Source organism: Mandrillus leucophaeus, unplaced genomic scaffold, assembly GCF_000951045.1.
Source record: "Mandrillus leucophaeus isolate KB7577 unplaced genomic scaffold, Mleu.le_1.0 Scaffold70, whole genome shotgun sequence".
NCBI lineage: Eukaryota > Metazoa > Chordata > Mammalia > Primates > Cercopithecidae > Mandrillus > Mandrillus leucophaeus.
This window is the reverse complement of record NW_012107586.1, coordinates 3,735,127-3,749,112: the sequence shown is the minus strand read 5'-3', so window position 1 is coordinate 3,749,112 and position 13,986 is coordinate 3,735,127. Positions and strand designations below refer to the sequence as shown.

Sequence of the window (13,986 nt, the reverse complement as noted above, 5' to 3'; positions counted from 1 at the left end):
TAGATGTAGTTAGTAAAGATGAAGTCATACTGGAGTAGAGCGGGCTCCTATCCCAATGTGACTAGTGCCCTTATAAAACGGAAAAATTGTACAGAGGGAGAACATGAAAGCAGAGACTGGGCGATGCCTGTACAAGCCAAGGAATGCCAAAGATTGCCGCAAACCACCTGAAGCTTGGAGAGAAGCCTGGAACAGATTCTCTCTCACAGCCCTCAGAAAGAACCAATCCTGTCAACTTGATTTGGGGCTTAAGTGTGCAATTCCATGAGCTCCTACAAATCCATCACCCATGTAACCAACATCCAAATCAAGAACTAGAGCACTTCCATCACCTCCGAAAGTTACCTTGTGCCTCTTTTCTTACTATACTATTAATGCCCAGAGGCAACTATTGTTCTGACTTGTTCCCCTAGGTTTCCCGTTCCTAAGCGTCATATAAACTTAAGTACACAGTATGTACTCTTTTGTGTCTGGCTTCTTTCACTCAATGCTTTTTTTGCGATTCATCCTTCTACGTTGTTGCATAAATCAGTTTATTCCTTTTTATTACTGAGTGGTATTCCACACCAGTTTATCTGATCTAATATTGAGAAGCACTTGGGTTATTCTCAATTTTTTGTTATTATGAATGAAGCCTCAATAAACGTTTTTGGTGAACATGATTTCCTTTTTTCCTTTTTTTTTTTTTTTTTTAAGAGAATACTGGGGAGTGGAATTTCTGTCATAGGTAACTCTCTAAGAAACTGTTAGTGGTCCACAGTGGTTGAACCACTTTACACTCACACCAGCCACGTATAAATGCCCCAGTTGCTGTACATCCTCACTAACACTTGGTCTTAGCTGCCCTTTTAACTATTCCAGTGTTACCTCATTGTGGTTTTAATTAGCACGTGCCTCATGAAATGGCATCTCCTGGTGTTTTCTTTTAAATCAGCTTTATTTACTTACATACAATACTACTCACCCATTTTAAGTGCACAATTTGATAAGTTCCTACAACTGTATATAGTCATGTATCCACCACCACAATCAAGATGCAGAATTTTCCCACCATGTCCTTTACAGTCTACCCCTCCCTCATCTATAGTCCCTGGCAAGCACTGTTCTGCTTTCTGTGACTATAGTTTGCATTTTCTAGACCATTATGGAATAACAAAGCATAGTCTTTTGTTTCTAGCGTCTTCCCGCTTAGTTTTATCCATGGTATTGCATGAATCAATTTATTCCTTTTTTATTTCTATTTGTTTTACAGAAACAGGGTCCCATTGTGTTGGCCCAGGCTGGTCTCGAACTCCTGGGCTCAAGTGATCCTCCTGCCTTGGCCTCCCAAAGTGCTGTGATTACAGGCATGAGCCACCACACCCAACCTCTTTTCCTATTTATTTATTTATTGAGGTGGAGTGTTGCTCTTGTCGCCCAGGCTAGAGTGCAATGGGGCAATCTCGGCTCACCGCAACCTCCACCTCCTGGGTTCAAGTGATTATCCTGCCTCAGCCTTCTGAGTAGCTGGGATTACAGGCATGTGCCACCACGCCCAGCTAATTTTGTATTTTTAGTAGAGACAGGGTTTCTCCATGTTGATCAGGCTGGTCTCGAACTCCTGACCTCAGGTGATCCACCCGCCTTGGCCTCCCAAAGTGCTGGCATTATAGGTGTGAGCCACTGTGCCCAGCCCTTTTCCTTTTTTATATCTAAGAGTATTCCACTGAACAGAGATATCACAATTTAATCATTAATTGTTGGACATATGGCTGTTTCTAAATTTTTGCTTCCATGAATAAGCTGCTACGAACATTTGCCTGCAAGAGTGGAATTGCTAGATCATATGTTAAGGACACGTTTCACTTTATAAGAAACTACCAAGCTGCTTTCCAGTGCATCATTTTGCATTCCCTTCAGCGCCTTCACAGTATCTCAGTATCATACTGACACTTGGTATTTTCCATCTTCTAAGTCTGAGCCACTTTAGTGTTACGTAGTATCTTGCAGTTTAAACTGCTCTTCTCTGACTGCTGACAAGGACTTTAATCTTTCTAAGCTAATTATCAATACATCCTCAGCTTTAATTATGGATAAAAGCGAAGTATATTTTACCATAGTTTTGTAATATTAGCATGCTGTTTTAATAGTATTGTAACACTATTGTATGTTATCGTACTTTTACTTTAAATGTTTTGGGTGGTAGTTTTGGTCAGTTTTAGAATCCACCACTTTAAATCTGTTATCATATATTATCAGGCACCTTGTTAGGTGCTTTTCCTCCATATTTTAGTCCCATAACTATTCTATGAGGTAGGCTTTGGTGTTCCCAGTTTACTAATTGAAACTTAGTATCTTTTCAAAATTTTGTTAGCTTTGACTGTGGCAGTCCCTAGCATTCCATGTGTCTCAGTCTATTATAATTACGACACAGATGGGTTTAGAAAACACAGATGGGTTTTAGAAAACCACCACCTGCTATTGAACCTTCTTGTGTTTTCACCTGTGAGATATCTGCCAAGAGCAACATATGACTGCTTGCAACTTTCATTGATCCAAAGCTGGTGAAGGGGCAAGCCAAATGAGCTGGTATAGATCCCCGGATATTAATGAGTGGGCAAACTCTGCTACAGGGGGACTCTAAAAGGCAAAGAAGGGTTGTGAAAGGCTTGGTCAGAATCTCAGGTGGCAAGAAATGGAGCTCTCTTAGCCATCTGTAAACCATCAGTGTTTCCAAGTCTCACAGCAGTTGGGGTATTCGAACAGCAGTCACAGGTAAGCCTTAATCTTAGAGGACAAATCAAGGGGAACCCAGGAGAGGAGATCCCTCTCTGCCTTTGCTGGTCACCTATCTTGGGTAACTAATTCAGCTAAGGAGGAAGTAGAAAGGTCTTTGTGTCCAGATGATCAATCTCCTTCACTGGCCCTCAGTAGTGTTGGACTGCCCCAGAAGCCATTGGGTATGTCCTTTGGTTAGGGTGACAGGGGGGATAGTCACCCTCAGCCAAACAGCCTGACACCAAGAGAATGTACCTGAAATGACAATTGCCCCTTGGTACAGCTGTTAGGTCCATATATCTCCTCTTTGGATCCAGTTCCAGTCAAGGTCTCTTATTTTCTGTAACCTGCTTCTCCCCTTTCCAGCCACCTGACACCCACCGCACTTGCTTTCCCTTTCTTATCAAAGCTTCTCTTGAAATAATTTAATAATCTCACTCAGTTCACATACTTCTAATGTTTAATGTGCTTCCTTTCTCAGGGATTCTATGCTCTGACTGTGAAGTGTTTAACCAAAGAAACAAATCCCCGGTAGAGTGATAATGTAATAGGAGGTTGAATGGTGATATTTGTGTGTGTACTGGGGTGAAGGTGAGGGTCAGGAGCTATCTAGACCCTGTTCTGGCATCTTCACTTCTAAAATATCTCAATGGCAGCTCCACCTCCTGGAGGAGAGGGTTTTACATTACTTGCCTGTCTCTTCCCACCTGGGGCACAGGGCTTGGACAGCAAGTGGAGAAGGTGTGACTGTGCAAAGTGCCCTCTATGTCCTAAGTACTTTTACTACATTTGGTTTAAATCTTCACAACCCTGCAATGTAGGTATTACATTCATACTACAAATAAATGGGAGACTTAAAAGTTAGATGACGTGCCCCAGGTCACACAGTAAGTGGCAGAACTGGGATTTAAACCCAAGGTCAGCCTGATTCAAGGTTCCTGATCCTTTCCTGATACAATGCCATCTCTTCATTAGTATTTCTTCTAAGAAATTGAGTTTCTCATCATTCCTAAGTGGATGCAAAGTAAACAGCAGTGACCGCCCTCCTCCACTTTCCACCCCAAGCCCTTACTCCACTACTCCAGAAATAGCCTGTACTTCATTCCTTGTCTCAGGAACACTCGCCTCCCTTCCTCCAAATAGACTAGGTAAGTTATCAACTTAGGAAAACAACTGACATATTCTGACAAATATTTATTCTACTATACTCCCAAATTTAACTTCCCAAAAAAAATCTCATTCCTTCTCAAAAATTCCTGCTTAGCTCAATACCTCATATTGTGGGCATTCAATGCAAAAGTACATATGCCAAATGCTTAATAAGATTTAATTTTCTCGAGAGAGAGAGAGAGGTAAATGTGATACGTAAGTCCCATTCCTTTCCCCTACCCAGCCCACGTCTATTAGATATTCAAATGTGATGAAAATTAAAAAGAATGTACAAACATGTTTTAAACTACTAAGAGCACTATCCTTCCATTGCTCTTTTTAGGACTTTCATTGCTCATAAGGACTTAATTTCCTAAGTCCTCCCTTCCCCCACCATGCTTCCCCCAATACCCCCATTCAGCAGTGCTGGTTCCCTCTCCAGTTAGAGGAATGGAAATTGATTGGCTGTCTTGTACAGGGATTCTCAGAGGGCAAGCCAAAGAACTGAAGTTGGTTTTCATGGAGTAAACCAGCTCAACCAGGCCTCCGTGCCTAAGTCCTTGCCGTGAAGACCCAGCCACAACAACACTGCCAGGCAGGCAGTTCATTTTCTCTTAAGAAGGCAGCAGATTCCCCACATCATGTCTGCACTAGAATACTGCAGCCAGCAGGGAGAAGAGGTGGGTCACTTCAATTACATCAGAAAAAATCCAATGGGACCATCAAGGACCTCTGCCATTATGTCCCGACTTTAAAGTCCTTATTATTAAGCAGTCAATGATACCCAGGACTTTGTCACCAAACTTTTACAAATGTCAACATGGCCTTAGGACGGGCCAGACATCCACCTACTCTGTGGCCTTGAACACAGTCAGGCCTCTCAGTGATCTTTCCAGGGCTCCACCCCACCTCGCCACAGAACTCCAGGAGCCATGAAACACGGGAATCTCTCTCTTTCCAAAGCTCAGAAAGAATGAAGGCAGCTACAGTCCAGGGTGAGACCAAGTAGCTGAGCTTTCTGCTTGATGTGCAAAGAGAAAACTCGAGTATCAGGGACACAGGGCCAACTGGCTTCTTATATGTGCCACTGCTAGAAAAAACTAAGTAAAGGGACTACAGGGGCTGGGAAGGAGGCAAGCAGCAACCAGGAAAGGCTGGGTTAGGAAGGAGCACGGCTCCAGAGGAAACCTTTCTGATTCGAACTCTTCCGCTTGTGCTGTCTTCAAGCTCCACTTTCTCATCTCCAGATGAGAGAGAAGTAGAACTTCTGGTTCAAGTGCTGAGGTCCTTTGAGATCTCTGTAAATACAGTTCACTCAGTCAACATTTATTGAATAGTCACTGTTTACTGAGTGTAGAGGAGGGAGGTAGAATCAGTTGAGTACAAGAGTTTAGTCTGAGGTTTGATTGGAAGCCCATCCTGCAATAGTGACTGCTCCTGAAACCCACCAGACCCTGCTTGCTATAGGGCAGAACACTGAGAAACCACGTTTGTTGCATTGTAGAGAAACCACATCCCCCTCCACCTTCCCCCTGGACTGTGTCCTTTGATACATGGAGACAGGTAACAGCTACTGGGATTATCTGGGCTCCTTCACTGGGGCCATGGGAAATTCACAAAGTTCATAGATCCTCTCGCACCTCACAGAAAGCCAACAGCTAAAGAAGAGATGTCCACGAGAGAGGCGTCTAGAAGGCTAAATGAGCAGTGATGGGGGGTCAGAATAGGAAGACCTAGGGCTGCTGGCAGGGGGGGTATTTGGAAGGAGGCAGTGAAGCCCCAAGACAAGGATGACAGGAAATGGGCTCGGCATGTTGTGGCTTCTCCGCCTGTCTACTGAGGAAGTTCAAAGGCTTCTCCTCAGGACAGGGGATGGGAGAGGGGTGAGGAAAGATCTAAGGAAATAAGGACCTCAGAAGACCCCCTCAAATTCAGAACAAAGGACTTCCGGTCTAAATACGTTCTGTATGTTTTCTCCTGAGCTACAACTCAGCAACCTCACCAGGGCCCCAAACAAACCACACATGGCTCACTTAAGGTAGAAACGAAAACCTGCTTTATAAGGCTGCGTGGCCACCACTGGCTTCTCTGCTGAGATATGAGGTGCCAGCCAGGCAGACAGGTGACAAAGGGTGACCCTTCCTCACCTTCTCCCCATCACTACCATCCCCCTGGCCCTACAAATACCCATCTCTGTAATGCAACCACTTCAAAAAATACTCCGAGGAGGGACAGGGTGAAAGGGGTAGGAGTTCAGACTGGTCTGAACAGCAGGCTGGTTCCTGTGAGGTAGCTGATGCCCATGCTCCTGGGCAGAGGCTTTTGGAGAGAGGCCAATTATGTGCTCACAGCCAGAAGGGAGTCACTGGTTGACTGGAAAGTGGAGGAAGTAGAAAGTCTTGAAGTCCGCCCAGAGTACTTGATCACAGGTAACGTCTGAGTGGAAAGGCTGGGCTCTTTGCTGGTGTCCTCACTGTCCTTTGAGGAACTGGGTTTCTGGGGATAAGGGGAAAGGCCAGTTTGAGTCTTCTTGGATTTGGGTGTGGTCCCATCTTCAGAGAGCAGTAGGCTTCCCTCACAGGAGCTGTGTTTTCTGGAGGGAATAGGTGGTGAAAGAAATGGCTGAGACATTATTACTGAGACTTTATGTTAGGATTTGCCTTCAGAGTCTGGAGCAGGCATTCACGACATTACGGTGTTGTAGGCCATAATTACATGGATATGTAATAACCATAAAAAAATATTCTATTTACTTGAAGGCTTGAGATCTGCAGTGTAAGAGTGAATGGAGGTGCGGGTAGAGGGCTAACGACTTCCCACAGCTAGTGGGTATGGCTGACAGTGGTCGCTTCAGGAGGCGCTTCTGTCCTCCAGCTCAGCTTCCCTGGGCATACCAAGAGCTACCGGGAAAAGGATGCTATGGCTGCATGTCCTGACACTCCCATCAACCCCCAGCTGAAGAATGCTGATCTCACTGCCACAGTCTGGGAAGACGGGAAGGAAGAAAACTCTCCAAATTCACAGCCAGCAGCCCATCCCTTGCCCAGGCAGCACTCACCCCAGCTTGCTAGTCTCCGATTTGCTGAAGGCATTGAGTATCACGTCATCCTTTGAGACAGTCAGAAGTGTTGTCGGGAGAGACCACTAAGAGCAAAGGAATCAATGAGACCAAAAGGGCTTGGCAGAGGCAAGGCAGGAGTGTTTGGGGTCTTGGGACCCTCCAGCTCTACCTCTAAGTGGATCATGGGGCTCTCCCCTTCCCTACCCCTCAGGTGTAGGCCCAGGTAGGTAAAAGTCTCAGTTCTCTTCTGAATCAGACAAGAAGTTGAGGCCTACAAAGCACTTTTTGATCCTTGAAAGAAAGGTACCCAGGGAATCCTGGAGGCAACTATTCCCTTGAAAGGAAAGAGTAGTGAGACAGAAGCACAGCCTAGCAGAGAAGTGAGAGAGGCCTGTACATACCAATCCAACTCCTGATGCACTCATAAGGCAGAGGGAGGGGCCTGAGAAGGAGCTGTCCTCCACACTGGCAGCACTCACCACTGGAGCAGAATCAGAGACAACTCCCATGTGGAACCCTTTGTAGCACCAACTCCGGAGCAGATCGACTCCTAGGACAAGATTAGCAGGAGTTGTGGTTTAAGAAAGTAGAATCAACTGGCCAATTCTTCTTTCCAGAGAGGCCTATTTCTTGGTATACTGGGATTTAATCTCTCACTAAACATGGCTTTCTGAGGGCTGGGAGGGCACATCACCTTTAAGCTTGTTGCCATGGTATTTCTGTTCCCATTGAGTGGTGAGAATGTTGAAATATCGTGGCTGCTCAAAAAAGCGGAGATAGCGAGAGGAGATATGAGAAGGAAAAATTCGTTCAAACTGACCACGGCGAGAAAACTCATCTTCCATCTCAACCAGAATCCGAACATCATCTGGTGTCAGAACATCCAGCACAGATGCATAGAAGTCCTGTGGTCCAAGGAACAGGGAGAAAAAGTGTGTGACAGGGAGTGTAAACCAGGAGCAGAGACTCAATAAGCTGGGGGACAGGGAGCACACCCCTGGGGTCCTACAGCTCCAGGACTCTCATGGAACTACTGAGGGCAGCCTAGTGGGCCAGCTCTGAAAGACATCTGTTCCTAAGTCTACTGAACTTAGCTAGTGGGGAAGACACTCTTATTTGGGGTAGGGGGAGCCACTGGGGCTGAGAGGTTAAGTAGTTTGTTGGGTAAAGTCAAGATGAGGATCCAGCAATTCAGATTTGGCACCAGTCCTGTATCTGCCATGCTTAAATCCAGCTCCCTTATCTGCTCTGAGAAAGTCAGCTTCCTGGGGTCTCTCACTGTGCCTCTCAGAGAAAGAAACCAAAGGGCAAAAGTCTACAGCTTGGACAAGAGAGGGCGAGAAAACATGGTAAAGACAATTAATGCTCTCCCAGAATGACAGACATGCCAAAAAATCTCTGTGCATCAGAGGATCACAGGCCTGGATTAAGAAACCCTGCTCTAAAGAAAAGCTGGTTGCAGCCAGGAGCAGAGGCTCACACCTGTAATCCCAGCACTTTGGGAGGCTGAGGCAGGTGGATCATTTGAGATCGGGAGATCAAGACCAGCCTGACCAACATGGAGAAATCCTGTCTCTACTAAAAAATATAAAATTAGCTGGGTGTGGTGGCGCATGCCTGTATTCCCAGCTACTCGGGAGGCTGAGGCAGGAGAATCACTTGAATCCGGGAGGCAGAGGTTGTGGTGAGCCGAGATCACACCATTGCTCTCCAGCCTGGGCAACAAGAGTAAAACTCCATCTCAAAAAAGAAAAAAAAAAAAGAAAAGAAAAGCTGGTTGCTTTTGGGTCCCGAATGTTTAACCAGGGAAGTTTTCTGCTAGCACTAGGGGGAAGACCAACCTCCTACCTGATCAGGAATTTTCTGGGTCAGATAATAGGCTTTCTTCATCTTCTGTGCAGTGACATGCTCTGGAGCCATTCGACATTTGTCCCCGGGGGAGGTGGGCAAGCTACAGCAGAGGCCGGAAAGAAAGCAAAGGGCAGGGTCAGCAGCTTTGTATTTGGAGGAAATATGGAGAAGGTCTAGTCCAGCAGATACCCTTCTCGAGAGAAGACAAAGATGCATGAACAGAGGTTACTTGAGTAGTAGGTTGGACTAAAATACACTCCCCAAAAGTAACCTGAGAGTCATCAAATATTAAGTGAAAGGGTACAAACCACCATCTTTAGGTTGAATTTGAATGATAAAAAATGAGGACCTTGCAATAAGCCTTATTGTGGTATATACTTCAGTTTGTTTTACTTCGGTGAACACTTAACTATATACCCAGCTCTGTCCTACTGGCTGTGTGACCCTGGGCAACTGACTTCACCTCCCTTCACCTCAGTTTCATCACCCACATTACTACAATTACCATAATCACTGTTGAGAGGAATGGTGAGACTCTGTCTCTAAAAAAATAATACTAATGAAAAAAAGATGATTAAAAAGCAACTCTTGCCCCCAAGGAGCTTACGGTATGGCAGGTGGGATACGTCAAATGACAACCACTGGACAGAGCCAAACATTAGTCTACAAGGTACAGTGGGGAAAGCAAGTTTTGTTATCAGGCAAATCAGGATTTGAATTCCAGTCCTACCACTCACCAGTTGAATGACTTTGATAGGCTACTTAATCCCAAAGAGCTTCAGTTTTCTCCTCTGTAAACTGCAGGTACAAATACTAACCTTACAGGGTTATTGGAAGGATAAATTATAGGGTTTTCCTCACACATCTCAGATACTAAGTAAATATAAACTCCCTCCTCTCAAGAGTGGTCCCCAATGCTTTATGGTATGAAAAAAGAAAAAAAAATGGCCATACTGAGTTGGCTTCATGAAGATGTATAAGCTAGACTTTGATGAACAGTAGAGGTTAATGGCAGGTCTGGCTATGGGCATTTCAGGAGGAAGAAACCCCATAAGCAGAGGAAAGAACACTATGGGGAACAGCAAGAGGCAATAAACATTTCAGAGAAGAGACTGGACCAACTGGTCCTTAAGGATCATTCTGACCTTGAGGTTGTGTGAGTGATCCAGTTTGTCAGGGCACAGGAGCCAGGAGAGGAAGAAGAGAGATATACCAAGAAAAAGGAAGCTGAGACCCTGACTGCCCAGGTAAGGAGTTAATTTTTTTTTTTTTTTTTTAGAAACAGGGTCTTGCTATATTGCCCAGGCTAAAGAGAGTACAGTAGTTATTCACAGGTGTGATCATCATAGTGCACTACAGCTTTGAACTTCTGGCCTTAAAAGATCCCCCTGCTTCAGCCTCCCGTGTAGCTGGGACTAGAGACACACACCAGTGTGCATGTTTAAATCTAATTCCTAGGCCTGTGGTTCCTGAGCAGAGGATCAACATAACTGAACATACTTGAGAGGCACTGATGTGGCATGGTAGCATGTTAGTGGACTGTAGGGGTAAGACTGAGCAGCAAGGGAAACCAGGCAGAAGGGAGTACCCAGAATCCATTCCTTCCCAGAAACTACAGCAGGGCTATTCATGCTGCCAGCGGAGCTGTGAAGAAACAGGGGCCTCACCTGGTGGTGGAGCTGCTGCAGCTGCTAGGGCTGGAAATGACATCCTCTGCATTGGGCAGGACAAAACCTGCCAGATTCAGAAGGTCACGAATCATCTGGCCTTTGATGCTGATATCCAGTGGAGAGCTGGAGTGGAGGCTTCAGAAAAAGGATAAAAAGAGCGATCAAAGCAGCACTCCGAAACAGTCTCTGGTCATATGTGCAACTCAGGGCTAGTCTCATTTACTTCCTGGATTCCCTAGGATGAAAGCTGCTCAAACATTCCCATGCAGGATCACCATCACAAGACTCTCTTGCCCCAAAGACGGTGAATAACCTCACTCAGAGTGGTAAACCTGCCCATGACCTTGATCTGCTAAAGGAAAGCAAGCGGTAAGGATCCACTTAAAAAGAACAACTTGCCAGGCGCGGTGGCTCACACCTGTAATCCCAGTACTTTGGGAGGCCGAGGCGGGCGGATGATGAGGTCAGGAGATCGAGACCATGCTGGCTAACATAGTGAAACCCTGTCTCTACTGAAAATACAAAAAATTAGCTGGGTGTGGTGGTGCACGCCTGTAGTCCCAGCTACTCGGGAGGCTGAGGCAGGAGAACTCTCTTGAATCCGGGAGGTGGAGGTTGCAGTAAGCCAAGACCACACCACTGCACTCCAGCCTGGGTGACAGAGTGAGACTCCATCTCAAAGGGGGGAAAAAAAAAAAGAACAACTTACTAGAGTGGCAATGGGAGCGTGAGGATAATGGAAGGATTCTATTGTGAGTGTCCTGAGAATACCACCTACCTTGGGGAAATGTTGACTTCCAGGACCCAGGGCTTGAGGTTTTCGTCTAGCATGATGTCAAAACCAAAGAGTTCGTGGCAGCTATACGGCCGCCGCACATACATCTTGAGCAGACTCGTCACGTAGGGCTCTGACCTGGTCACGGGGATGAGGAAGTACTCAGTTCAGCTCCTCCCAGAGGGCTCTACCCAGAGCTATCCTGCCAAAAGAGTGGCCCAGAGATAGGCAGGCAGAAGCAACCCAGGAAAGGTAGCTGTCAAGAGATGCCTCTGATCTGGGACCAGCTCCTGGGGATAAAGTTCAGTAGATGAGCAGAACTTAACTCTGGCCACTCCTTCCTATTCTCCATCCTTAAAACCAAACCATAGCAGGGGCAAAGTCCAGAGCACAGCAGTGTGAGGCCTGGGAGAAAGGAGGGGGGTCAGCGGCAGGCCCCACACCCAGGTTGGCAATGTGACTCACGAGATGATGGTTTTGACAACAACATCCTTTATCTTCTCCCAGATGGCATCACTATTGACTCCCTTCTGGCTCAGGTAGTTCCACAAAGCCTTCAGTGCCCTGCAGAGGAGAAAGAAGAAGTATTAGGAATTATATTCTAGGAATGAGTGACAAAACAAAGTAAGAAGAGACCTAATGGTATTTTCTTCATATCTCCTCCTTTGACAGTTTAAATTATGAAAGAGACGAACTTGGATGCAAATAGACCAATTCTTTTTTTTTTTTTTTTTTTGAGATGGAGTTTTGCCCTTTCACCCAGGCTGGAGTGAAGTGGCGCGATCTCGGCTCACTGCAACCTCTGCCCCCGAGGTTCAAGTGATTCTCCTGCCTCAGCCTCCTGAGCAGCTGGGATTATAGGCACCCGCCACCACGCCCAGCTAATTTTTGTATTTTTAGTAGACAGGGTTGCGCCATGTTGGCCAGGCTGGTCTCGAACTCCTGACCTCAGGTGATCCACCCACCTTGGCCTCCCAAAGTGCTAGGATTACAGGCGTGAGCCACCACATCCGGCCTCAAATAGACCAATTCTGAATTGGTAATTGTTATCTCTGGGTCTTATATTAATCCTCCACTCACCATGCCCCTGAACTTCCCAAAACCCCAGAACCCTGTATTCCTCTAGGCCTTCACTGGCCTGGGACACTCTGCCCTCAGTACCATTTGTGGCCCTGGCAGGCCATTTCATCTGCATTGGCCTGGTACTCAGCATTCTTTTTATTGACACTGTAGTTGGTCAGGTGCATGAACTTATTGCCAAGGCTCTTCATGGAAGGAGAATACCTGGAAGTAAGCAAAAAAAAGGCAGAGGTAAGATGGTGACAGAGCAGATGGAGAAGGGGCCAAACATTTCCCCAAATACTGAAGAGGTGAAGAACAAGTACACAGATCTTTTCACAGCCACAAGAGCCTGAGAAGTGTGTCTGTTGGCCAAGTTCTGAAAAACCACAGCTAAACTCATCTCCTTTATCCCACCTCAGTCCCGTATGCAGGAAGATATTCCCCAGATTTAACGAAGTAGAGAGCCTCCTTATTTCCCATTTCCTGCCTTCTCCCTTGCTAACAAAAACTATCAAAATATTTGTTATTTTCCTGTTTGGTGTCTTCTAGTTTCCCTCCCTCTGAGGAAAACAAATCCCCAATTTGTCAGAGGATACCTCACCACTGTCACATACTTGCAACTGGCAAAGCGGACCAGTCCATCCGAAAAGAGGTAAATCCGCAGAGGATCGTAGGAAGTGACGTAAACATAGATCCGCAGGTCAAACTTGCTGCCGCTGATGAGGTAGGGTTTGTGTAGATACCTACATAAAACAAAGGCCAGCTTCTCATCCAGCCACATGATGGGGCTCAGTGGGAAACCAAGCTACAGAAAAAGCCAGCTAACAGTCCCCAAGATAAAGACCTTAGAACCGTTGGCTAAGGAAGCTCTTTGGCTGGGAGAACAAAGGGCAGAAGAACATTGTAAGAAGGGAACCTCGAGGCCAAGGAGGTGGGAGGATGGGGTAAGGGATATGTGCTACAGGCTCACCTCTGTACCAGGAGGGGCCTTCGCTTAGGGAGCTGACTCCACTTATGAATAACCTGGATGCCAATGCCTCGAGCTGATGCTGGCTAGGAGCAGAAAGGAGATGAGATTTGCTCCAGGTCCAATACTCTGTTGTTCCCACTCAGACCATAGTCTCCTGCCCACTGTGATTCACTCACTGGCTTCACAATCCACTTTTGGCGGCTGCTGCTCTCCCACGCTTTGCGCAGGAGCTTGGCGTCCTGGGGCAGGATAAAGGACTGGGGGAAGAAACTGAACTCCTTCTTGCCAAAGCGGCTCTGCATGCGTGACAGGTTCCGCCATAGCCGGTCCTTCCTCCCAATCTGGAATGAGCCTGGGAAATGGTTTAGCTACAAAAGGAAAAAGGGTGAGTGCAGGAAGAGGGCAGAAGTGAGGCCATAAGGAAGATGACAAGACTCTACCATTCCAACTTCTTTAGCAGCACTCCAAGCTGTTGTTCCATCTTACTATCACCACCCTAATGGTCCTTAAGTATCCAACTGCAGAGCACTCACCAAAAGATGATTAAAACACAGACAAAACAGAGTAATGTAAGACAGATATGATATTCACCTTAAGTGCAAAGAAAAAGCTATTACACCTTTTCCATGAAACCCTACGGGATGAGGACAGAAAAGCATTTCACCTTTAGTAAGTCTGGGGGCAAGGGACT

General features: G+C 46.2%; 1 protein-coding gene across 2 annotated transcripts in view; it reads right to left on the bottom strand.

Moving 5' to 3' along the window:
* Positions 1-5,866: 5,866 nt before the first annotated feature.
* Positions 5,867-13,986, bottom strand: part of TTLL4 (tubulin tyrosine ligase-like family member 4) — a 59,701-nt gene continuing 51,581 nt past the window's right edge. Inside the window, exons 8-20 of one of the 2 annotated variants that reach the window (XM_011964616.1) lie at positions 13,472-13,663; positions 13,296-13,378; positions 12,940-13,068; positions 12,425-12,547; positions 11,729-11,827; positions 11,267-11,401; positions 10,486-10,623; positions 8,816-8,918; positions 7,662-7,872; positions 7,447-7,517; positions 6,965-7,050; positions 6,237-6,499; positions 5,940-6,180 (exon numbers count right to left, since the gene is read on the bottom strand). In XM_011964616.1, coding sequence (XP_011820006.1) covers positions 6,244-6,499; positions 6,965-7,050; positions 7,447-7,517; positions 7,662-7,872; positions 8,816-8,918; positions 10,486-10,623; positions 11,267-11,401; positions 11,729-11,827; positions 12,425-12,547; positions 12,940-13,068; positions 13,296-13,378; positions 13,472-13,663 — 1,626 coding nt within the window. In that variant the 3' untranslated portion in view covers positions 5,940-6,180; positions 6,237-6,243. Of the gene's footprint in view, positions 6,500-6,964; positions 7,051-7,446; positions 7,518-7,661; positions 7,873-8,815; positions 8,919-10,485; positions 10,624-11,266; positions 11,402-11,728; positions 11,828-12,424; positions 12,548-12,939; positions 13,069-13,295; positions 13,379-13,471; positions 13,664-13,986 lie in introns of both variants that reach the window. The other variant, XM_011964617.1, reaches the window with a different exon arrangement.